At 34.7% G+C, this 26,618-nt stretch overlaps 1 protein-coding gene across 2 annotated transcripts in view; it reads right to left on the bottom strand.

Annotated features, from left to right (window-relative positions):
- The window catches only part of PRKCB (protein kinase C beta), a 634,931-nt gene that overhangs the window by 357,011 nt on the left and 251,302 nt on the right, over positions 1-26,618 (bottom strand). For both annotated transcript variants that reach the window (XM_031945586.1, XM_031945585.1), the window contains exon 4: positions 2,945-3,056. In XM_031945586.1, the coding sequence (XP_031801446.1) occupies positions 2,945-3,056 (112 nt within the window). The remainder of the gene's footprint in view (positions 1-2,944; positions 3,057-26,618) is intronic.

The raw sequence follows: 26,618 nt of genomic DNA, 5'->3' as shown, positions 1-26,618 counted from the left end.
GAGTCAGAAAATCCAAATTTTAATCCATCTCTAACATCATAGCTGTGTAACCTTGGCCAAATCACACCATCTCTTTAAATCTCAGTTTTCCAAATTGTAAAAGGGGAATAACACATGCATTAACTAGTAGTTGAGGCAGTTAGGTGGTACAGTAGATAGAGGGCTGGATGTGGAGTAAGAACTGAGTTCAAATCTAGCCTCAGACACTTACTAGCTGTATGAGCTTAGACTGCTATTTGTTTAACTCAGTTTCCTCAACTGTCAAATAGGAATAATAGTAATTACAAAATGGAGATAATAGCACCAATCTTCCAAGGTTGTTATAATTATTAAGTGACATTATCTGTAAAGTCGTCAGCACTGTGTCTACTGTATGATAATCACTAAATGAATGCTAACTACTATTTATTATATTATCAAGGCAACTAAGTGATGCAGTGGATAAAGTGCCAGGCCTAACATGAGAAAGATTTATTTACCTGAATTCAAATCTAGCCTCAGATACTAATTAGTTATGTGATCCTGGGCAAGTCACTTAACCCTATTTGCCTCAGTTTCCTCAACTGTAAAATAAGCTGGAAAAGAAAATGGCAAATTATTCTAGTATCTTTGCTAAGAAAACCCCCAATAAGGTCACAAAGTCAGACATGACTACTACTACCACTATTACTACTACTACTTATCATTATTATATCACAGGATTTCTGTGAATCAAAATATTGTAAAACTGAAGCATTCAGAAATGTGAGCTCTTATTGTCATTATATGCATCCATATTGATATCCTTGCCTTCTATTTTCAGTCATTCCTGTTGGAGAGAGGTGATCCCTGGTTCTCAAAGACTGCAAGTAGCACTGGTGCAAGATGCAGCAGGTTCTATGAAGCTGAAACTCCTCAGGAATGAGTACAATAATAAAATGCTGGCTTATTTTCTGATGTGGAACCAGCCTATTTAAGTTCTGAGGCAAGGATACAGACTACCTCAGGTCTAGGGTTGCCTTCTAGTAAAGAACATTTCTCAGGAGGAGTAATTAAAGGCCAAGTATAAAGGGTAATGATAGTTATTTGTAACTGATGATGACTACAGACTGTCCAGAGGAGTTCTAGGCTTATTCCTAGGTTGCTAGAGAGAAATGCATTGTTTTGGGCACAATCAGTTGACAATTCATCAATTGTATTTGGGGGGCCATGATCAGTAAGTGGAGAGACTACCCACATTGAAGAAATTACAGATTCCTGAAATCCGTATCTCTGCCTGCAGAGTCTCTAGCTGTTTTCCTTTCTTCCTTACAAGTTGGCTCTTCCCTTTGCTTGATGAAGGTATTCTCAATTACCAAGTACTCCAGACTATGTCATTCAATCTATCCTCAAGGGCTCCAAGCAGACATGGGCTAAAATGTATCTAGTCTAGCTGATTCTGCACCAGTCCCCAAAGGAGGACAGCAACTGCTTGAAAAAAAAATGGATGACAAATGATTACTAAATTAAACTGTCTTTCAAAACCTTTTTGGTTCTGACTGATGAGAAATAATCATACTTTCTCCTGAAAGGAAACAGTATAATAGAAAGAGTTCTCAACCTGGGAGCTGAATGTTTTAAAACTACATTTATAAGACAACAGCTAGGCAGTACAGTGAATAGAGCTCTGGACCTGAAGTCAGGAAGATCAAGTTCAAATCTTATCTCCAATATTTAAGTTTTATGCAATCCTTGGCAAACCACTTAACTCCTCTCTACTTCAGTTTATTCATCTGCAAAATGAAGATGATAATAGCACCTACCTCACTGGGTTATTAAAAAAAATCCAATGAGGATAATAAAGATCACTTGGCAAAACTTAAAATGAAATGCCAATGTTATCTATTATTATTATTACCATTATTCATAAAAGCTTATCATCAGAGCATTAGTCCTTAGAGCATAACTTTAGAGCTAGACAGGACCTAAAAGTTCACCTAGCTACAGATTTTTAAGTCATTAAATGAACATAATGTTCATCTAGTCTGAGTCTCTTATTTTACAGATAAGGAACCGAGACCCAAAAAGATATTTCACTTACCTAGTTAAGTGATTTTTACAAGTAATAAAGAACATAGCCAGGAAGCCCATGTTTTTTGCCTCCCGAATCCAAATCCAAAAACTCTTTCCACTGTATTTCACTGCATTTAACACCTTCATCTAACAGAGAAAAATCAGACCTGTCCAAGTGAGCTGTCCAAGGTCCTAAAGATATTAGCTGAGGAAAGATTCTATCTCAAATCTTTTTACTTCAAATCTAGTATTTTTTTCATTGCACCATGATCTCTCCCCCAATCACTGCACTGCATTTGAGGCATTTAGTTTGGGTTTCAGAAATATTCTTAGTTTTAATTTAGCTAAAACATAGAATATATGGAGCAGAATAATGTGAAATGGGGTTGATCACTAATGGATTTTGCCTGTTGTTTCTCCTTTTTTTTTTTTCTTTTTTGTAAAAAACAAGAAGGGATCACTAAAGATTTGAAGGTTAAATAAGCATGTGATTAGATTAATCTGACAACTAAGTTCTTGGATGATGACTTTATTTTTGACATAATATATAAAGTTTATTAAAAATTTATAAAGGCCATTTTAACAGATATGGAAGAATTACCATTTCCACTGAGATAAGGAATGTACACACTGATAAAATTATAGATCTGGAAAACCTTGAAGAGTCTTCACCTTCATGACTATCCTTTCTCCAGAATCTACTTAGCCTTTAAATATCAGACTAAAGGAAGAGATGTAGTCCTACCCTAAACTAAGAAGACAGTAGCAATCACATTTCTGTTTCCAAATCACCCAACCTTGACCTAAGGGAAATTCACTTTGGACATAAACACCAAACCCAACAAACAGATTCTTCTTGTTTGCTTCCAGCAGTCAATAAGTAGACAGAAAAAAGCTGGGGGGCTTCACTTACTGTCACATTTCATTCCTTGGTGAATGAGCCCATACAGCAAAGAGCCGCAGTGGTCACAAAATGTTGGACTGGAATAAGTATGAATTTTAAACTTGTGCTTGCTCCGTGGATCCTGAAAACCAATAAGGAAAAAAGGATGATTGTTAATTATATGAATTTCAAACAAGCCAATATTAGATTTAAAAACATTCTGGGTTATCATTTATAAGTTGCTGATTAATTAATAACCGTATACTTCAAATCTTATTGAATGAATTCATTCTATAGAGAGCCCAACTTCTATTCTGTTCATGTTACCCTCCCAACCAAAATCCTTCAATGTCATTCTACTGCCAACAGGATAAGACCAAATGTCTTTGTCCAGCATTCAAAGTCATCTACAATCTATTTTCAACCACTTCAGCACCTTGATCTTATACTATTCCCCTTCACAGCCTACTCTGCAAACAACTGGCTTGCCTATCATTCCCCAAACAAATCCCTTTCCTTCCATTACTTTTGATTCTTTGCCCAATTTATAACCTCTGCTCAAAATTCCCTCCCCATTCTTTATTGCATTTATTCTAAAAGCCCCAGCTCAGAAGCCTTTTCATTTGTGAAACCTTCCCCAGTATTCCCAGCCAGAAGTCATCCCTTCCTGAATTTTACTGTCTTAGATGACATTTTGTTCATATCTGTTACAATTTGCTTCACTCCACTTCAAAGCAAAAGTATGAATGCCCTTTAATTTCAGTTTAAAAAAAACAAATAACAACAAATACATACTAGGAAATAAATTCTGGATCAAAGCAAAGAAGAAATTCTGAATGGATTGGACAGATTCTAGGATAAAGTTTTAAATAATGATCATCAATAGCTCTACCATGTCTTCCGAACCAATGACAATAGAGTTCCAAAGTAGGGAAATGGAATTTATTTCAGTACATTTCAGCTTCAAAATATTGTGCAATTCGGAGTGAAAAGGACCCCTATAAATAATCTAGTCCAATTCCCTCATCTTATAAAGAAACTGAGGCTTAAAACAGTTAAATCACTTGCCCATTACTGAATGCTGTTATTGTTTAGGTATTTCATTTGTGTATGACTCTTCATGACCCCATTATTTGGGGGTTTCTTGGCAGACATAGTGAAATGTTTTGCCATTCCCTTCTCCAACTCAGGAAATTGAGAAAATAGAGTAAAGTCACTTACTCAGAATCACACTGCCAATGAGTATCTGAGACCAGATCTGAACTCAGGAAGATCAGACTTATCTTACTTCAGGCCTAGCACTCTGTTCTCTGCACCACCTACTTGCTCTTGGTTCCAACCATCCTCGTGGCTATATAGGTAGTAATAAAACTAGGATTTAATTAAGGTATTCTCACTCAAGGATTATTTCCACTGTATCATGTGGCCTCACTACTATATTCTAAGTTCCTTCAAAAAATTTTTGTCTCCTAATCTTAGAGAAGTTTGTGGATGATGAATAAAGCTACCTCATAGTACATAGTATGTGCTTTAGCAATATGACCTGAATTGGATTATATTCTACAAGTGGTCTTTCCTTGATGCAGATATAAAATCTGTATTCTTTTATACTATTTCTGATCTTTCATATCCTTCCCAAGATGCTCTTTCCTGCACAAGAACTACACTTCATTTGTAAGTATAAATCAGTCAGTTGGCAGCTTCCTGATTGTAAATCATTGTCTTCATCAAATATTCCAAGATCTACCTGTGAGCAAGTCATGGGAATCACTTAGGGAATATAAATCTCAAAGAAGGCTGTTACTGGGTAATATACCATTTTGAACAATTCTGAAGAAACACTTGAAGAAAAAAATAGAGAATTTAAATTTGTATGAATCATTTTAATTTGCCAGTATTTTTCTTCTATTTTTCTTCATAAGGCTCCAAATCAATGCTGTGCTGGTGAGATGAACAAATCCACCCTTAATTCAGCAGAGATAAAAGAATCAGACACTTGACTTTAGACCCCTGCTGATTTAACAGCGCAGCATTCCACACTAACACCCTGTCACATATAGAATGTTATAAGCATAGACTTTTTTCTTATGTATGATCCAAATGGCTACTTTCTAATAGCTGGCTTTGCCAAATCTGTAGAAAGCACTAAGAGTTTCTTGTTTAATGACAATTAACCAATCTGTTGGAGGTCCCAGACAATGAAATCCAGCCAATTAAGTCATGTTTCTGGCAATATTCCCCAGACTTCATCATCATTATGGCATGTTTCCTAATTTTTTGCTTAAAACTTTACCTCGAAGACTACAATTTACAATCTATACAGTTCTCACTTGTGTGTCTGTCTATGTGTGTGTGTATAAAACTCTATTACTATAGTTGTTCTCTAGAACTAGAACTCTGAAGGAAAAAATCATCTTAGGAACAATTTGGCATGTCTATACTACACCAAGAAGCCTTGAATCAATCTCTGATTGATGATTCTCTGAGTAATAGTAACAAATTCTAATCTCTTACCCACCTATTCTTAAAACCAACAGAGAATCAAGACAGCAGAGTCAAGACTTCCCTGATATTCCTTGAATTGTCTATGGTAAACCCAGATACAATTCCACAAATCCTAAGGATAAATGCCATACAATTCACAAAGAAGCATAGTAAGGGCAGTAGACTTGCCACAACCTGGGCAACATATGGCTGAACTAAGTCAATTCAACAACAACAAATATTCAGTGAGGGCTTACTCTATGCAAGGCACAGGGAATTTAAAGATACAACAAACAATTAAGGTGAGGTCAGTAGAACAAAGAATGATATTAAAAATATAGAGGTAATAGTAATAGCTAATACTTATTTAATACTTGCAATGTGCCAAATATTATATTGAGTGCTTTAGCGAATCTTATTTGATTCTCACAACAACCCTGAGAAATAAGTGCTATTATTATCTCCATTTTACAGTTGAAGGAACTGAGCAAACACAAGTTTAGTGACTTGTTCAGAGTCACATAGTAGTTAGTTTCCCAGGCTAGACTTGAATTCAGGATTTCCCAACTCCAGGCCTAATGTTCTATCAACTGTATCACCTATTGCCATGAAGGATCTGTGTTGGGAAGAAAGAAAACTTTGGACACATGAGGTAAGCAATAGAAATTAAAGAAAGTTTCTGAGGGAAATTAAAGAGATGTAATAGTTGGATCATCTAGATTCTAATCTCACTTCTGATACTAGATGTGGAATTTTAAGCAAGTTACTCTCAATCAACAAACCTTTGTTAGGTATTTATCATGCATCAGGCAGAATTTTTTAATCAGAGAAATTAAAATATTTATTCTTGTACTGCCTTGTGAGATAATCTAGTATAAGTTAAGTAAGTAAAATACTGAAGATTGCAGAGTTCTTCATATAGGTCACTTAAACCATAGGTACTCAGACAGCTTTAGTATTTGCTACAAATGGATTGCAGTCTATGTTGTGAAGAGATTTCTTTACAGTAATTAGCTTAGAGAGTTATTTTGAGACAAATTATCTGATAAAACCTATGGAACCACGTAAACATGGATGATTTTTTATAATGAAGTTAATTTTGGTAGCCCCAAAGGTAGCTGGAGGGAAGATACTAAGAAAAAGATGGTGCAGTAATCTAATTCTAAGTTGATTAAGCCTAACTGGTCAAAGGGATGGGAAACGAGGTCAGGGAAGAGTTGTGGGGAAGGAAAGAAGAGGAATTTGATAAATGCTATAGAGAATTAATAAGAATATGGTGACTTCTAGAATGATTGACACTTCTCCCCAAAGGAAAAACCCACATGTCTATTCTGACAAGCAAGATTGATGCAACAATGACAATTGTCTGGGACTTCAGTAACCTTGAAACATTGGCTTGCATGCCATTACTGTTACAGAATACTGTGGTCTTAGAGGAATTGTGAGAGAAAAATTCTTCTATTCCTCATTTATTGTTCCCATTAAATCATGACTGGGCTGATCTCCCAGGCTTTGATTTCCTTTTAAAAATTCCTTGGGCCCCACCTACCTTCTCTAGGATTATTCTTTCCCTCAAAGCATATTATTTCTCCTTTTCCATACCATACCTCAATCCCCCCCTTCCCAAGTTAAGTGATCCAATAATCATCAGTCACCAAATTGTTAGGGCTACTCTAAATTTGGGGGTTTTAGTTCTTTTTAAGGGAAAGGGACCTAAATTGTCATTCCTCTTTCCTTCAAGGTCAATTTCTCTAAAAAGTCTTTCTTGATCACACCAGCCACCTGTGAAGACTTCTTTCAAATTACTATATCGCAACTATCTAAAGACATTGAGTCAATGATTAAGGGAAAATTTAGAGGAAAAGCCTCCACAAAGGGGAAGAAGTTCTGGGTTTGAATTCTTTCTCAGATACAGCTGTCTAACTATCAGGAAGTTACTTAACCTCTGAGTGCCCCAGTTTCTTCATATATAAAATTAAAATAATAGTACTTTAGGGAATTAATATGATCCAGCAGATAGAATGTTGAATTGGGAATCAAAACTGCTTTAAAAATCAATAATAATAGACAATTCTGTCAAGATAGTGTTTTGTGGGCAGAAGAAGCAAATAAATGGTCTAGAAAGGGGGGAATTAATATGGTAGCACGATACTAAAAATAAGTAATCATACAATTTTTTTGCCCCAGACCAAGATGTTCTTTGCCTCTTTACTATGTAATTGTTTTAAGATTACTTAGACTAGAAATGTACCTTAGATGTCACCTATACTCTTCATTGTATAAATAAGGAAATTGAGGCCCAAAGAAGCTAAGTGACCTGGCTAAGCATTAAATTTTATAGTATCAAGATTTGAACCCCCATTTTGACTCCAAAACTTCCATTTTAACCATGAAATCATATTCTCTCCAAAAAGTACTTTTATTATATACATATATTGATGTCATGTTATAACATTATATATAAAGAAAGTGGGACATTCAGAGGTTAAATGACTTATTGACAGCCACACAACTGTGTCTGGGAAAGAATTCTAACCCAGGTCTTCTGACAAAAAATTAGATATATCTGTCATGCCCCACTGCCTCCCTATTGGTCCTGGACAGCAAAAATGAGTTTGGTCTTAATTAACAGTCTATTAATGATAAGTCAGGGCTGCTTCCAGAGACAGACGAAGAGTACTGAGAAATCAGGCTGGAAAGGGGGCTGGCAGAGGAGTGGGGAGGAGCTGGAGTTTCCAGCCTAATCATTCAAGCAGGTGCTGATACAGACTCAGCTGATCCTGGGCAGAGAAGCATAAGGCAGGGGGAGCATGGGTCCTAACCACATCCCCCAGCACCAGTATGTCCCTCCAGTCTAGCAATACCCCATATGTCTAAGTAAAGGACACGAACATCTGTTATAGAGACATTAGCAAAGAATTAGGAGGTAATGTGTGAAGAGCAAACATTAAATCTGGAAATACTGTACAGCAGTCTGAATAAAGATTGCCTCTCAAAGATAGGCTGCCGTCACCACCACCAATGGTCAAGAAAAATGTGTGTATGTGGTAATATACACATATATACACATACATGATGTATGTATATGTGTGTATACATTGTATATATAAATATGAATAAGCAAAAGAGTGAAAATAATACCCATTGAAGATTGTTTGGACTCTGGGTTTACATAAACTATGTTTGTGGTGAGATGGGAAGAGTACATTGGATTAATTCAGTATAAGAATTGGACTTATGATTTCCTTGCTAGAGATCATTTTGAAATAATAAAATTCCCTCTAATACAGGTCATTATCTTCTTAACAGGTCAGAAAACTGCCTAAAGCACTAAGAGATTAAGTGACTTTCCAATCATGTAAACAGTAGGTATCAGAGGCAGTATTTGAACTCACATCATCACTTCTACTTTCCATATGCAGCTCTGCTTGGTTTAAACTTCATGGAATATGCCTCACTGCAGCTAGCCCCTAATTCCCCCTCTCCTTTCCACATTTCTTTTGTGTATTGTCTTCTGGAATAAAAATTCAAGCTTCATGAAGGCTTTCTTATTATTATTTATTTATATGACCCAGATTCAGCACAGTGATTGCCTCTTAATAGATACTTCATAGATTGTTTAATGAATTGAATTCTTGGTTCCAAGGCTAGCACTCTTATCTATTATATCATGCCTCCTATTTAGAAATATAGATAGATAATAAAATTTCAGCTGGGAAACTTATATTTGAGAGGAACCCTAAAACTTTTCTATGAGATGTATTTCCCTGTGTTAAAACAGACAGTCCTGCTCTTCACCTGGGGATCTCTACAGTGGCTTGAATATGCTGTGCAATCAATAAAGTTTTGATGAATGAATGATAGGAAAGTAGAAAATTACACTGATATTACCAAAACAAAACAAATTAGGATTTAACTTCTCTTCATGCTCAATAATTTAAAGCTTACTTTGACTAACAACAACATGGCTGACAAATGGCTCACTGCAGAGACATAAACTAATTTCCTGATCTCATCTTCTTTGGGTCTGTACAGGGAAAGGGATGAGAACTGTGTGAACCTTAATCTCATTGGGTTTGGCTCAAAGAGAGAATATTAAACATATTTAATTTCATAGAGAAACTTGTTCTCACCCTATAGGAAAGTAGAAAGGGAAAAGGGAAAGGAAAAGAGGAGGCTAATAGAAGGTTCTGTACACTCAGATGAACTATGAAAGAAAGAAAAGGATGACTGATGGTAATGTAGCTGTGATTCTAAACTTGAAACTGAGGTGGAGTGAATTCAATGTTTATGTCTGATGCATAGAAGATGAGAGTTAAAATATTTTTTTTAAATCTCACTGAAAATATGTTCCAAAAAGGTATGGTACAAAATAAATCCAACTCTGCAAAAAAGTAAATGTAGTAGAAAGAACACTTTACTTGGAGTCTAGAGACCTGGGGCTGGATGACATTCTATCACTGTACCTAAATCTGTGAATGTACTCAAATAACATGTCCTTTCTATCCATAATTTCTTCCTCTGTAATGAGAGGATTAGACTAGATCAAAGGCTCTTTACCAGGTTTCTTTACCAAATATAGTTTTTAAAAATATTTTATTACTATATTTCAGTATGATTGATTTCCTTTATAATTCTATATATTTTATTTCCTGCATTTAAAAGCATTATTCTGAGAAAGGCTCCAAAGCCTTCATCAGACAGCCAGAGAGGTCCAAGACCAAAAAGGATTTTTAAAAATCTGTTTCCTACATGGTCTCTAAGGTTGTTTTCAGCTCAGCTAATCAGTACTCTATAGTCTCTTCCAATGATGGCATTGTATGTATTAAGGACTCTTTTAGATCTCAGCTTCTGCATTCTAAGGTCTTTTCTGACTTAAGATTCTGGGATTCTATTATCCTATGTTTGCGTACAGCCTATTTTTATGGAGACTGTATTTTAGCATCCGATGTCCCCATTGAGTACAGTAGCTGTTTAAGGGAATATTCACACTGCATCAGATCACACCCTCAAGTTATAAATAAATCCTCTCTCACCCACCAACACACACACACCCCCTCCCAGCAACCCCCTTCCCCAATCATGGCAAATGCCAGGGATGCAGCACATTTTCTCCTCTTGTTGCTGAATTTGGAATGCTTGAATGCAAATGTATGACACGAAATTACATAACCTCTGAAGTCCCTGTCAGCTTGATTTATGGGTGTATTTCAAAGCTCCCACCCCACTCTGCTCAGTTCTACCATGGTAGACCTCAGAAATCTGTTTTTCAGAATAGCACACAGAACCTTTTTATAGCTGAATTAGTGAATTACAAAGTGAACTCCCGCAAACAGCAAATGAAAGAAAATACTTCCTTCCTCCTCCTTTCCGGGTGGCAATGAGCCAAAGAAAGGGCCCAGGCCAGAGACTGCCATAGACCTGTCCTAGGAAAGAAGTGGACCTCACTTGTTCAAGGCAGACAAAAATAAACACTGCTTCCAATTAGGGAGAAGAGAGTCTTGGAGGGCACTGCTATCAATACTAACAGTGACATTTTCTAGATTGATATAATCCAAAGGCTACTGGTATACCAGGAATTTTCTACTTCTTTCTTCTTTAAAGAAAACATTACTAAACTGAGCACTGGGAATTGGAGAAAGACAGCAAATATAAAGTAGAACTCAGAATATGCTAAAGGAGGTAGGCAAATTGATTCTAAAATCTAACCAGTTAATAATATATTACCTGCTTACTTGTGCCTACCTGGGTAGACACCTACCTGGACCATTCTTCCACTGAGTCACACCACCCTTCTAAGTCTCAGCTTCTTCATCTGTAACAGGAAAGGGCTAGACTAGGTAATATTTAAGGTCCCTTTTGTCTCTAAATTGTGACTAAGTACATTCTTATACTTATAAGTATATACATATATATATATGTATATACATATATATTATAATAATATGTATTATAATATGTATATTAATGTAATATACATATTATAATACATATTATTATAATATATATGTATATTAATATAATATACATAATAATATAATATGTATATTATATCACTGTACCTAAATGTGTGAATGTACTCAAATAACATGTCCTTTCTATCCATAATTTCTTCCTCTGTAATGAGAGGATTAGACTAGATCAAAGGCTCTTTACCAGGTTTCTTTACCAAATACAGTTTTTAAAAATATTTTATTACTATATTTCAGTATGATTGATTTCCTTTATAATTCTATATATTTTATTTCCTGCATTTAAAAGCATTATTATACTTATTATTATTATATATTATATTATATATTTCCTGCATTTAAAAGCATTATTATACTTATTATTATTATATATTATTATACTTGTGCCTACCTGGGTAGACACCTACCTGGACCATTCTTCCACTGAGTCACACCACCCTTCTAAGTCTCAGCTTCTTCATCTGTAACAGGAAAGGGCTAGACTAGGTAATATTTAAGGTCCCTTTTGTCTCTAAATTGTGACTAAGTAGCACAATCAATAGAATGCCAGACCTGGAGTCAGGAAGACTTGAGTATAAATGTGACCTCAGACACTTAGTAGCTATGTGACCCCAGTCAAGTCACTTAACTTTGTTTGCCTCAGTTTCCTCACCTGTAAAATGAGCTGGAGAAAAAACCAATATCTTTTCAAAGAAAACCCCAGATATAGTCACAAAGAGTCAGAAATGATCAGAATGACTGAACAACTTGAAAAACCAAAAGCCCATCTTGGAACAAAAAGAAATAGGACTGCTATTGAGGATGTATATTATGATGATAAGAGAGGAAAGATGATTTATTCAGCTATCTATTTTATTACTCCTCTCTGTTGCTGTTTAGTTATATTTCATTATGTCTGACTCTTCATGACTCTATGTGGGGTTTCTTGGGAAAGAAACTGGAATGGATTACTGTTTCTTTCTCTAGCTCAGTCTACAAATAAAGAAGCCAAGAGCAATAAGGTAATGGCTTGCCCAGCTAGAAAGTGTCTGCAGTCCTAGAAAATCATCCAAAAATCTACTGGAAACAATTCACAGCATTAGCAAAGTTGCAGAATATAAAATAAACCCACACAAATCATCACCATTTTATATATTAGTGACAAAGTCCATCAGCAAGAAATAGAAATAGAAATTCCATTTAAAATTACTGTAGACAAAATAAAATACTTGGGGGTTTATCTGCCAAGACAAATCCAATAACTAAATGAACACAATTACAAAATACTTATCACAGAAATAAAATCGGAGCTAAACAAATGGGAAAATATAAATTGTTCATGGCTACAATGAGTTAATATAACAAAAATTACAATTCTGCCTAAATTGGTCTGTTTGTTCAGTGTCACACCAAACTGCCAAAACAGTATTTTATAGAGCTAGAAAAAATTATAACAAAAATCATGTGAAAGAACAAAAGATCAAGAATCTCAAAGGAATCAATGAAAAAAATACAAAGGATGGTGCCTTAGTAGTATCAATCCTAAAAATATATTATAAAGCAGCAGTTATCAAAACCATTTGGTATTGGCTAAGAAATAGAGTGGTGGATCAGTAGAATAGATTAGATACACAGAACACAATAATCAAGTTCTACAGTAATCTAGTAGTCAATAAACCCCCAAACTCCAGCTTCTGGAAAAAGAACTCACTATTTGATAAAAATTGCTGGGAAACCTGGAAAATAATATGTCATAAACTTGGCATAAACATACATCTCACACTCCATAGCAAAATAAGATCAAAATGGATATATGATTTGGGTATAACAGATGATACCATAAACAAATTAGGAGAACAAAAAATAATTTGCCTATTAGATCATTGTAGAAGGAAAGAATTTATGACCAAAGAAGAACTAGAGAACATTATGAAAGGCAAAATAAACAACTTTGATTACATTAAAATAAAAAGTTTTTGCACAAACGAAACCAATAGAAACAAGATTAAAAGGAAAGTACAAAGCTGGGAGAAAATCTTTACAGCCATGCTTCTGATAAATGTCTCACTTCTAAAATATATAAAAGACTATGTCAAATTTGTAAGAATACACATTATTTCCCAATTAATAAATGGTCAAAAAGATATGAACAATTTTCAGATGATAGAATTAAAGCCATTATGGTTATATGAAAAAAAATGCTCTAAATCACTACTGATTAGAAAACTACAAATTAAAACAACTCTGAGTTACCACCTCACACCTCTCATATTGGCTAAGACGACAGGAAAGGATAATGATAAATGCTGGAGGGGATGGGGGAAAACTGGGACACTAATGCATTGTTGGTGGAGTTGTCAAATGATTTAACCAAAAGAGTAATCTGGACCTATGCCCAAAGGGCTATAAAACTGTGCATCCCCTTTGATTCAGCAGTGCCATTACTGAGTCTGACTCCCGAAGAAATCATAAAGGAAGGGAAAGGACCCACATGTGCAAAAATGTTTGTAGCAGCAAAGAATTGTAAAATGAATAGATGTTCATCAACTGGAGAATGGCCAAACAAGTTGTGGTTTATGGAGGCAATGGAATATTATTATTCTACAAAAATGATGAAGAAACTGATTAGAGACTGACCTAGAAAGATTTACATGAACTGATGCTGAGCAAAACAAGCAGAACCAGGAATACATTGTACATAGTAACAGTAAGCACATTGAACATAGTAATAGCAAGATTATATGATGATCAATTATGAAAAACTTGGTTCTTCTCAGTAGTTCAGTGATCCAAGGTAATCACAATAAACTTTGAACAGAAAATACCATCTGCATCCAGAAAAAGAACGATGGAGACAGAATGTAAATCAACACATGCTATATTCACTTCTTTATTCTGTTTTTTTATCTCTTTCATGGTTTTTTTCCTTTTGCTTTAATTTTTCTCTCCCAACATGATTCATAAAGCAATATGTATTAAAAATAAAGATAAGTCTTTCTAATTATAGAACTGGTACTCTATGCATTACTCTATGCCCCTCTCTCCTCTATATAAGATGATCATCTTCACATACAATGTTCCATTTCCTCTCTCTAGCTTTATAAACTGGCCATCCCTGTAACTGAAATAGATTTTCTCCTTATTTCTACCCCGTAGATTCCTTTTTTTCCTTTAAGACAATTCAAGTATCATCTCTTGCATAAAGCCTTTCCTGATTTCCTCAAGGGCTAGCATCCTCCTTCCTAAGCTACCTTGTATTACACTACTTTATATAAGGTGTTTGATTTACTTTCATGATTCACATATGTGTATGTGTAAATATATACATAATTACTTTCTGCCTTATTAGCATGTAACCTCATGGGATTTTTTTCAATATTTATACTTCAATTCTCAATACTTAGTATAGTCCCTGGTATACAGACACTTAATAAAAATCTGCTGATTAATTGATTTCACACCAGAAAAGACTGGGGAGGAAGTGGAGCAATTAAGACAAACTGACACTTAGCACAAGTTTGTACACATCTGTATTTCATGAATTAACATCAATTTATTTGAACAAATTGTATTATAGAACACTAAAGGAAGTTGGGTATAGTGTTCTTATTAGTGATCTTTGAGGAATTATAGTCCTCATCTGCCTTTTTCCTCAGTAATCAATACTACTGACTGGTATTTCTCCCTGGACTTCCCACTGACAACCCACATTCAAAATTTCCTCAATGAAAAATGTCCTCTTTTCCCCTAATTCTGCTTTTGACTTCTGTATTTCTGCAAACAGTATCAGAATTTACCTATAACTTAGTAATCAAAATCTTATTATCACCAATTATTTTATCCCTCTCATTTTCTACATGCTATGATTACTGAGTCTTCTCAATTATATTTCCATGATACCTTTAGCATCCCTCCCTTATTTTCTATTCTAGGTGCTACCACTTCAAAGAGGTCCTTACTTTTCACCAAAATTATTTCAATAAATATTTATTAGCTTAAACTGGTTTTCTTTCCCCTAGTCTGTACTCCATATAGAATCAGAGTAACTATTCCCTATTATGAAGAATAAATCATAGAATAATTGAATATCAGGGTTGAAAAAAACTAAGAGACCATTTTGTTCAAACTACTTGTAAACAAAAATTCCGCCCCTATAGCATTTCTGACAAAAAGTTATCTAGTTTCCTCTTCACTACAATTCAAAAACACTTACTTTTTCTTTTAGCACTTAATAATACCTAATATTTATCATGTACAGTTCTAAGTAGATGGAGTCTAAAAAGATGAAAATCAATAGTCTCTTCCTCAGGAAGCTTTCAATCATTTAGGTATGCACAACACAAATGCTAATATGACGAAAGGTAACGTGATTGAAAACAAAGGAGAGATGCAAAACAAAAGTGCATCCTTCAAAAAAAAAAAAGAAATCAAGGATAGGTTATTTTCAGTTAGGACAATTTAGGGTGGTTTCATGAACTAATGAATGAAGCTTGTGTTAGAAGCTGTGATAATTGATGGTTATACCAATACAAGTAAGTGAGAAAGTCTCTGACCTTGAGGACAGAACTGGTATTCTAATTGTCAAAGTCAACACATAGAAAGAGAAGTAAAATGGCCCCTTAGCTAGAAGATAAGAATAATGAAAGAAATGTAAAAGAATTATATCCAAGCATAAGGAGTAAAGTGATAAAATACAGAGAGAACAGAATAAAGTAAAGGATCTCTTAGTAGGGCAATTTGTCTGAAATACCAGAGTGTTGGAAATACAGTTACATGAAATATGCTAGGAGAGGTAGGTTAGAGCTTTTTTTTGATGGGACATAGATGCTAAGCTAAAGAGTTTGTATTCTATCCTATGAACACAGGAAACCACAGAAGTTCCCAAGCAGAAGACAGTTCATTGGAAATAATATTTTGGCAGCTGTGTGAAGGATGGATTGAAGAGGAAGGAAAGATTGAATGGATTCAAGAGGAACTTGAAATAGTGAGATCAATTAGAAAACTTTTTTTTTAATTATAATAACTTTTTATTGACAGAACCCATGCCAGGGTAATTGTTTTTACAACATTATCCCTTGCACTCACTTCTGTTCTGATTTTTTCCTCCCACCCTCCACCCCTTCCCCTAGATGGCAAGCGGTCCTATATATGTTGAATATGTCGTAGTATATCCTAGATACAATGTGTGCAGAACCAAACAGTTTTCTTGTTGCACAGGGAGAATTGGATTCAGAAGGTAAAAATAACCCAGAAGAAAAACAAAAGTGCAAACAGTTTACATTCATTTCCCAGTGGTTTTTCTTTGAATGTAGCTGCTTCTGTCCATCATTGATCAACTGAAACTGAATTAGGTCTCTTTATCAAAGAAATCCACTTCCATCAGAATACATCTTCATATAGTATCGTTGTTGACGTATATAATGATCTCTTGGTTCTGCTCATTTCACTTAGCATCAGTGCATGCAAGTCTCTCCAAGCCACTCTGTATTCATCCTGCTGGTCATTTCTTACAGAACAATAATATTCCATAACATTCATATACCACAATTTACCCAACCATTCTCCAATTGATGGGCATCCATTCATTTTCCAGTTTCTAGCTACTACAAACAGGGCTGCCACAAACATTTGGCACATACAGGTCCCTTTCCCTTTTTTAGTATCTCATTGGGGTATAAGCCCAGTAGTAGCACTGCTGGGTTAAAGGGTATGCACAGTTGGATAACTTTTTGGGCATAATTCCAGATTGCTCTCCAGAATGTTTGGATTCATTCACAACCCCACCAACAATGTATCAGTGTCCCAGTTTTCCCACATCCCCTCCAACAATCATCATTATTTTTTTCCTGTCATCTTAGCCAGTTTGACAGGCATGTAGTGGTATCTCAGAGTTGTCTTAATTTGCATTTCTCTGATCAATAGTGATTTGGAACACTCTTTCATATGAGTGGTAATAGTTTCAATTTCATCATCTGAAAATTGTCTGTTCATATCCTTTGACCATTTGTCAATTGGCGAATGGTTTGGTTTCTTATAAATTAGAGTCAGTTCTCTATATATTTTGGAAATGAGGCCTTTATCAGAATCTTCAACTGTGAAGATGTTTCCCAGTTTGTTGCTTCCCTTCTAATCTTGTTTGCATTAGTTTTGTTTGTACAGAAGCTTTTTAATTTGATGTAATCAAAATTTTCTATTTTGTGATCAATAATGGTCTCTAGTTCATCTTTGGTCACAAATTTCTTCCTCCTCCACAAGTCTGAGAGATAAAACTATCCTATGTTCCTCCAATTTATTTATAATCTCGTTCTTTATGTCTAAATCATGGACCCATTTTGATCTTATCTTGGTATACGGTGTTAAGTGTGGGTCTATGCCTAACTTCTGCCATACTAGTTTCCAGTTATCCCAGCAGTTTTTGTCAAATAATGAATTCTTATCCCCAAAGTTAGGATCTTTGGGTTTGTCAAACACTAGATTGCTATAGTTGACTATTCTGTCTTGTGAACCTAACCTGTTCCACTGATCAACTAATCTAATTCTTAGCCAATACCAAATGGTTTTGGTGACTGCTGCTTTATAACATAGTTTTAAATCAGGTATAGCTAGGCCACCTTCATTTGATTTTTTTTCATTAATTCTTTTGAGATTCTTGACCTTTTATTATTCCATATGAATTTTGTTATTTTTTCTAGAACATTAAAATATTTTCTTGGAAGTCTGATTGGTATAGCACTAAATAAATAGATTAGTTTAGGGAGTATTGTCATCTTTATTATATTCGCTCAGCCTATCCAGGAGCACTTAATATTTTTTCAATTATTTAATTCTGACTTTATTTGTGTGGAAAGTTTTTTGTAATTGTGCTCATATAATTCCTGACTTTCCTTTGGTACATAGATTCCCAAATATTTTATGCTGTCGACAGTTATTTTGAATGGAATTTCTCTTTGTATCTCTTGCTCTTGGATTTTGTTGGTGACGTATAAAAATGCTGAGGATTTATGGGGATGTATTTTATAACCTGAAACTTTGCTAAAGTTATGAATTATTTCTAATAGCTTTTTAGTAGAATCTCTGGGGTTCTCTAAGTATACCATCATATCATCTGCAAAGAGTGATAGTTTGGTTTCCTCATTGCCTATTCTGATTCCTTTAATCTCTTTCTCAACTCTTATTGCCGAGGCTAGTGTTTCTAATACAATATTGAATAATAATGGTGACAGTGGGCAAGCTTGCTTCACTCCAGATCTTACTGGGAAAGGTTCCAGTTTTTCCGCATTGCATATGATGCTTACTGATGGTTTTAAATATATGCTCCTGACTATTTTAAGAAAAAGTCCATTTATTCCTATACTCTCAAGTGTTTTTATTAGGAATGGATGTTGGATTTTATCAAATGCTTTTTCTGCATCTATTGAGATGATCATATGTTTTTTGTTAGTTTGGTTATTGATATAGTCAATTATGCTAATAGTTTTCCTAATATTGAACCAGCCCTGCATTCCTGGTATAAATCCTACTTGGTCATAGTGTATTATCCGGGGGATGATTTTCTGTAATCTTTTTGCTAATATTTTATTTAAGATTTTAGCATCGATATTCATTAGGGAGATTGGTCTATAATTTTCTTTCTCTGTTTTCAGCCTACCTGGTTTAGGTATCAGTACCATGTCTGTGTTGTAAAAGGAGTTTGGTAGGACTCCTTCAATCCCTATTTTTTCAAATAGTTTATATAGCATTGGAGTTCATTGTTATTTAAAGGTTTGGTAGAATTCACATGTAAATCCATCTGGTCCTGGGGATTTTTTCTTAGGGAGTTGGTTAATAGTTTGTTCTATTTCTTTTTCTAAGATGGGACTGTTTAGGATATTTACTTCTTCCTCTTTTAGTCTGGGCAAGCTATATTTTTGAAGACAGAAGACAGTTCATTGGAAAGAATATTTTGGCAGCTGTGTGAAGGATGGATTGAAGAGGAAGGAAAGATTAAATGGATTCAAGAGGAACTTGAAATAGTGAGATCAATTAGAAAACTTTTGCAAAACATGATATGATTAAGACTGAACTAGAATAGTCATAGAGGGAGAAAAAGAGAATGAATTCAAGATATAGTCTCAAAAAAGAATGTACAAGATATGACATGATTGGATGAAAGGGTTAAAAAGAGAAGTACCCCCTCCAAAACTGAGGTTTTAAGCCCTAGTGTCTAGTTGATGATGCTGTCAGTATAAACAGGAAAGCTGAAAGGAAGGACAGGGACTAGAGAGGAGTTAATAAAAGTCAGTACCCTTGAGGGTGAAACTACAGGAAGAAGATGGCCAGAAGGTAACTGGAATTATGGAATTAGAGCTTGTGTGACAGGCTGGGGAAGGAAATCAATATGTAATAATCATTTGCACAGACATCATAATGTAAGGCATGAGAGTGACGAATCTTACAAAGCACTTTGACCTTTTCATATCCTATTTTGTATTCTAGTAATGCATACATCCAACAGGGATAATAGTAGATTTACCTTTTAGAGTTGTTGTGAGGATCAAATGAGGTATTTGTAAAATGCATAGGACAGTGTCTGGCATATCGTATCTATTTAATAATTGCTTTACAAAAAAAAACCCATGAGGTTAAGGCCCATCTATTATTGGTATGGTGATTTTGAAAAACAAATCTTATATTAAAGTGATCAGCTTCAATTTGGGGGCTAAGCTAATTTCAAAAAAAGGTAAAGCACTTAAGGTATTTGACAAAATTCTTCTCTCTATACCTGTGAGCAAGATGAAAAGATTTGGTCTAGATAATAATATAGTTAGAATTCTTTTAATGATGATGCAAAATATAGTAGATTTATACATCAATGTCAATTTAGATGTCTCTAATGGTGCATGAAATGAGAAAGATATCACATACATTCTAAATTTTAGAAAAGCAACCTTCCAAGAAATCAGAGAAAGGAGAAGCAAATCTTATGCCCTAAACTTCACCCTGGAAGAATGGGAAACTATCAAGAATCAAGTTTGGTGGACATAACAAAAAAAGGGATACTTATAAGGAGAAAAATGGGAGATATTAATGTGGATGAGTTTCCCAACCCAATCCATGTCAAAGAAACTTGCAGACAAGCTACAATTTTTTAAAAACCATATATAAATAATAAGAATACACAGTTGCATATTACATTTTATTATTATATTTTCCATGCCACAAGATCATATTTCTTGATGTTTGTCATCAATATTCATAATTATTCATATATACATATATAACAATTCATAATAAAAAGGGAAATTTAAATAAAATAAAAGATGTTTGGTAGGTGGAAAAAAGAGCAGATAATAGAGTAAGAAAAGTAGCAGCATCCTTAAATGTCAGAAGAAGCTAAGGCTTTCAAAGAACATTAAGAATAATAAAAAATTAAGTTATATTGGAGTGCAAGAGAAAACAAAGAAAAGATATAATTCTGCTCAGAGTAGAGAGCAACAGAAGATAGAACTACTCAAATTGTATCTTTCCTCTGCTTGCCCTTCAAGGTAAATAATCCTTGAACTAGAAACAATAAAAAAACAGAAATGTCTAAAGAGAGTAGAAGCCTTAGATAAAGAGTGAAATAGTAAGTATCTCAGTGTCTTTGATCAGCTCTAGTTACCAATACAAAACACATTTTATCCCAGGGCACCAAAAGAACTGGTTGACAATATTGCTGTTGTGTTATTGATCTTTTCAATCTCTTTGCAAATCTTTTTTTTGGATTTTCTTGGTAAAGATACTTGAGTGGTTTACCATTTCTTTCTAGTCATTTTACAGATGAAAACAAAAAATGAGGCACGGGGGAGTGACTTGCCCAGGGTCATAGAGTTAATAAAAGTCTGAGGCAATATTTGAACTCAGGAAGATGAATCTTCCTGACTCCAGGCCTGGCACTCTAACCACTAACCCTAAGGCACCATCTATAATGTTGAAAGACTGTGCAGGAGAGACATGCTAACCTTATCTTCAAAAAAATGGTGGGAGAGAGAGAAGATAGAGTCAACAAACTACATGCAAAAAAGGTTGGCTTTAATTTTTGGCAAAATTATTAAAGAATTGGCAACTGAAAACTAGAATAGGAAACAATGATCATAAGCTAGGATGATTTTATCGAAAATAAGTCATCAAAGACTGATCTCTTTTTCTGGAAGTTATTAAACTGGTAGATCGGAGAAATAGAATAAGTATCCTTTATCTACATTTCAGAAAAATACTTGACAAACTCTTTCATTTTGCCTTTCTGGAAATGATAGTGAAATATGGGCAACATATAATACATGTGGATTTTAAGGAAAATGATCAGACCCAAAAAGTTGGTGATTAATAGATCAATGTAAATGTCTCTTTCCCCACTGATATCAATGCATTAATGATCAACTTTTGGGGTCTGATCACATTGTATTATTTCTCATTCTTCTTGGTGCTATGCTATTTAATGTTTTGGGGAACTGAGTAGAATAAAGAGAAGGACCACCCTTGTCTTTGAGAGATTTGGAAGCGATAGACAGTTCTAGATGCCAGAGAGAGGTCAAGGAGACAAAGCTTTGGATTTAAAAATTAAGAGGTAATGGTAAATCTTGGAGAAAATAGCTTCAGCAAAGTTCTTTGAAAAATACTGAGGTGTGAGAAAGACCTAAGAAAACGATTCTACTCCATAATTTATGGTATTTACACTACAAATTCAAAATATCTGACATCAAAGGAAGAAGCAAAACGATTATAGTCAGAATCACAGAGTCTCGTATTTAGAAGGTATCTAAGAGTCCTAAAAAAGAAGGAACTTATAGGTCCTTTGCTCAGTAGAACATTTCCTTTACCTGTTCTCTCAGCAAAACACCCAAAAGGCAAGCAGTAGGATAAAAAAGGTAATCTGAATAATCCACAAAAGGAGAAAGAAGTCATTCTCCTCTGTGAAAAATTGAGAGTTAGCTGTATTTGCACAAACAGAACTTCAGAATTCATTCCTCCAAAGAGTTTTGGCAGGAGAATGAGACGAAACACCAGGCCTATTTTGACTCTAATCCAGTAACTACTCACCACTTTGGCTCAAATGAATCATGTTGAACTTATTACTAAAAAGGCAGGCAACTTCTGTATTCTTGTTGTACCATGGAGTACTTCAAACATTCCTGTAACAATTAGAAACTGACAGAATGCTACCAATGAAAGAAGACAAGAACATAGATTGTTAAAACCAGAAGAGACCTTAGAATTCATCACTTAGAACTTAGATTCTAAAATGCCAAAATTGGAAGAGAACTTAGAATTTAGAGTTTCTAACTAGAAGAGACCTTAGCATCTGAAAATGCTAAGTTGAAAGGGACCTTCGAACATAATGCTCAAGCTGGAGAAGCCTCCATCAATCATCAAATCCAATGTCATTATTTTGTATCTAGAGAAATGATGCCTCAAAAGTGAAGAGGGTAGAAGTCTAGTGGGAAGAGTATTGTGCATTGAATCAAGTCAATAACATAAGCAATATAATATATATAATATTATAAAAATAATAAATAATATAAATAACTTCCAGCCATTGTGCTAAGAAGTGGGGATACAAAAATAGATTTAAAAAATTCCTTTGGGGAGTTTGAAACCTAGTGAGATACAAGTAAATAAATATGCATAAATAAGCTATATACAGGATAAATAGGAAAAACATAGGACATGAAGGTCAGAAGTGAGTCAAAAGAGCTTAGTTCAAGTTCTAGTTCCTTCAGGCACTGCCTATAATGACCATAGGTATGTCACAGTGCTCTACCAGCTTTGTCATCTGAAAAATGGGGATAATAATACCCACATGACCCAACTGTTCCACAAAGATACTATAAGGCTCAAATGAGGCTGAGTGGAAGGTTTGAATAGGACTCAGGTTTCAAACCTGGACCAGTGCTGCCCCTTCCCAAAGTCATTTCTTTTTCCCCCATTTTCCCCAAGTCCACTGGTTCTCAGAACCAAAAGGTTCTGGGAAATGGTCTTTTCTCAGACTGTGAGATCTTTCCCCAAAGAGAAGCTGGGGTGATGAACAATACAAGGCATCTGTAGACTCTCTTCATGTCACAGCACTTTCCCCTTCATGGGGAGAGGAAACAGTTGGTCTCATTTTTTCTGACACCATCTATCATGGATTTTTTCCCCTCCACAGCATGAGATAGTTTGTCTCCTTGACAGTAAAGGACAAAGGAGGCAGCTGGAAGCAATTCTTTCTGACCTTTCAGTATTTCATTTGCTTTTAAGCTGTTCCCATTAACCCATGGTAGGTATACAAGAGAGTACATTATGAAATTCATAATGGTTAATGAGATCTTGGGTGGCTCTAATAGAAAGATAGCATCTAAATGAGAAAGAAGATAGCTCTGATGTCTTCTGCCCTGTTCAAACAATATTGAGAATATTGTGTTCCATTCTAACCACTCTATTTTAGGGGAGCCATTGACAAGCCAGAGTTTATCCAGAGGAGGGAACTAAGATGCCATATGAAAATAACTTCTTTGAGTTTCAAGGGCAAAGAATTAATCACCTTGTGGCAAACCTAATGGTGATATGATTCTCTACACTTAAACTGTTCTGCAGGAAACAGACCTAATCTCTTGTTGAGATCAAACAGAGTCCCTCCAGCTCTACAGAAATCTGCCATAACTTGCCTTCTGTAGGCATAGCTCTCAAGAACTTCTGCAGAATAAGGGATCAGAGCAGGAGTTCATGGAGAATTTAGTTTTAAGAAAAGATGACAGCTGTTTAGGCAAAAGGTAACTTAGGTAAAAGATGACTTAAGGGGTTGTTAAATAAAGCATAATTAGGCTTGTCTTTGGTCCAAGGAAAACTAGAACCAAGGGATTAAAGTTACAAAAAAGGAAAATATTAATTCAACCTAAGTAAAAACATTCCTAACCATTTAAGCTGTTCAAAATGGAAAAGAACTTCCTCAGAAACAATGTGATATAGGGGAAAGAGAGGCAGTATTAGAGCAGGTAGATCTAAGGTCCAGTTCCACCTCTGATATGAACCGTGAGACCTTGGCTAGTCACTTAACCTGTGAATGCTATAGAAACCTTCTAAAGCTGTAAGGTACAGAATTAGGTACCAACTTGCCTTAGAGGAGGCAATATCCTCAACTCATCATTCCTTATCATCAGAATAAGAGAGGGATCTGACAACAAAATAGGAAGGAAACTTGGGACACAAAATAGTAAGAATGGAAGAGATCTTAGGATACACAACATAGAATGCTAACACAAGAAAGAACTTTAAAATATAATTAAGACTGGGAAGAATTTTAAAGAGTTGATTGAGTCTAACCTATTACATTGATAAGGAAACTGAGACCCAGAAAGAGGATGTGGTTTACCCAAGGTCACATTAGCAATGTTGTTCCTCCTTTATTTTAAAGAGGACTCATTACATCACTGGGTGATATCTTGACTTAAACATGAATTAGATTTAAACGAGGCAGAGTTGCACAAAATCATTAGCCTCACTCTCTCTTCTAGATTCACTAAAGTACAGTGGCAATATATTGGATTTACATATATTTTACCATGTTTAACAAATATTGTATATATTGTTAGTGACCTACAATGTCACTAACATTCACTCTCCTTTACTACACCCAAAAATACTAACATTTTTCTTAAATTTTAAAGCCTTCAGAGAATGACATTCTTGAAGTCCATTGTGTATAACATTCCCCCAGGGATAGCTGGGAGCAATCAGTGGGATAGCATCAGTAAATTCTCCAGGAAATCTCCAAGCAACATGATGTCACCTAAAAAAAAAAATCACCAAACTGGCATTCAAGACTCTCTCAGAGCACACACAACAGCCCCAAAATAATTATAATGCGCTAAAAAGAGCATTGGATTTAAAGTCAATACATGGCTTTATTTTATTATTTATTTTTATTTATATAATATAATAAATAATATTATTATTATTTATTTTAAAAAGCCATGAGTTTAAATTCTAGCTTTACTATTTTCTACGTGTATGATCCTAATAAATTCATTTGACCTTTCCATAGCTCATATCCCATTTGTAAGTTTCTAATTTTGTTTTAGGTGGTTCTTTCTCATGCTAAATAATGTGATATCCAGATTTATACTGTAAGCTCAACACACTTACAATCTAAAGGAAGAATTCACAATGTCAATGGGGACTTATGCTAGGAGGGTCTTCTATTTGGGAGTAGCCCATTTCTACCATACTTATAAGGATGAATGCATTTTTCTTAAATTTGGGTGAACTTGATTTAGATTCTCAGAATATAATATTAAAAGGATGATAATATTTAGAGAGGAAAGTGGTAACCATTTTTTTCTAAACATATTTCCATATTTATTGTGCTGCACAAGAAAAATCAGATCAAAAATGAAAAAAAGAGAAAGAAAAAATTAAAAAGCAAGCAAACAATAACAAAAAGGTGATAATACTATGTTGTGATTCACATTCAGTCCCCACAGTCCCTTTTCTAGATGCAGATGACTTTCTCTATCACAAGTCTATTGGAAGTGGCCTGAATCACCTCACTGTTGAAAACAGTCAAGTCCATCAGAAATTATCATTGTCATTCATATACCATAACTTATTCAGCCATTCCCAACTGATGGCTTTCCAGTTACTTGCCATTACAAAAAGAGCTGCTACAAACATTTTTGCACATATGGATTCTTTTCCCTTTTTATGATCTCTCTGGATTACAGACCCAGTAGAGATAAATGGTCAAAGGATACAAACGAATTTCTTCATCTGAAAATCGTTCATATTATTTGACTATTTATCAATTGAAGAATGGCTTTGTATTCTTATAAATTTGAATCAATTCTCTATATGTGTTAGAAATGAGATCTTTAGGATAAATACATTTTTAAGAAAACAAAGAAAAGAAAAAGCATCTGTAAACTAAGAAGCAGATCTCAGAGAACAACATAAAACATGAAAACAATAGCAATAAATGAAAATGATATGAAAAAGATTTTAGAATTAAGATTTGCAATTCTAAATCTATGATCCTATAAACCCTCAACTGCTTACAGTGCTAATTTCCTATTTCCCACCATCCTCATTAGGACAGCTAGGTAGCACAGTGGATAGAGTGCTGGACCTGGAGTCAGGAAGTCATCTTCCTAAGCTCAAATCTGGCCTTAGAAACTTACTAGTTATGTCTCACTTAACACTGCTTGCCTGAATTTCCTCATATGTAAAATGAGTTGGAGAAGGAAATGGCAAAATATCCCAGTATTACTGACAAGAAA

Source organism: Sarcophilus harrisii, chromosome 1 (assembly GCF_902635505.1).
Source record: "Sarcophilus harrisii chromosome 1, mSarHar1.11, whole genome shotgun sequence".
NCBI lineage: Eukaryota > Metazoa > Chordata > Mammalia > Dasyuromorphia > Dasyuridae > Sarcophilus > Sarcophilus harrisii.
Note: the sequence above shows the minus strand (reverse complement) of the source record. Positions and strands in the feature narration are given on the sequence as shown.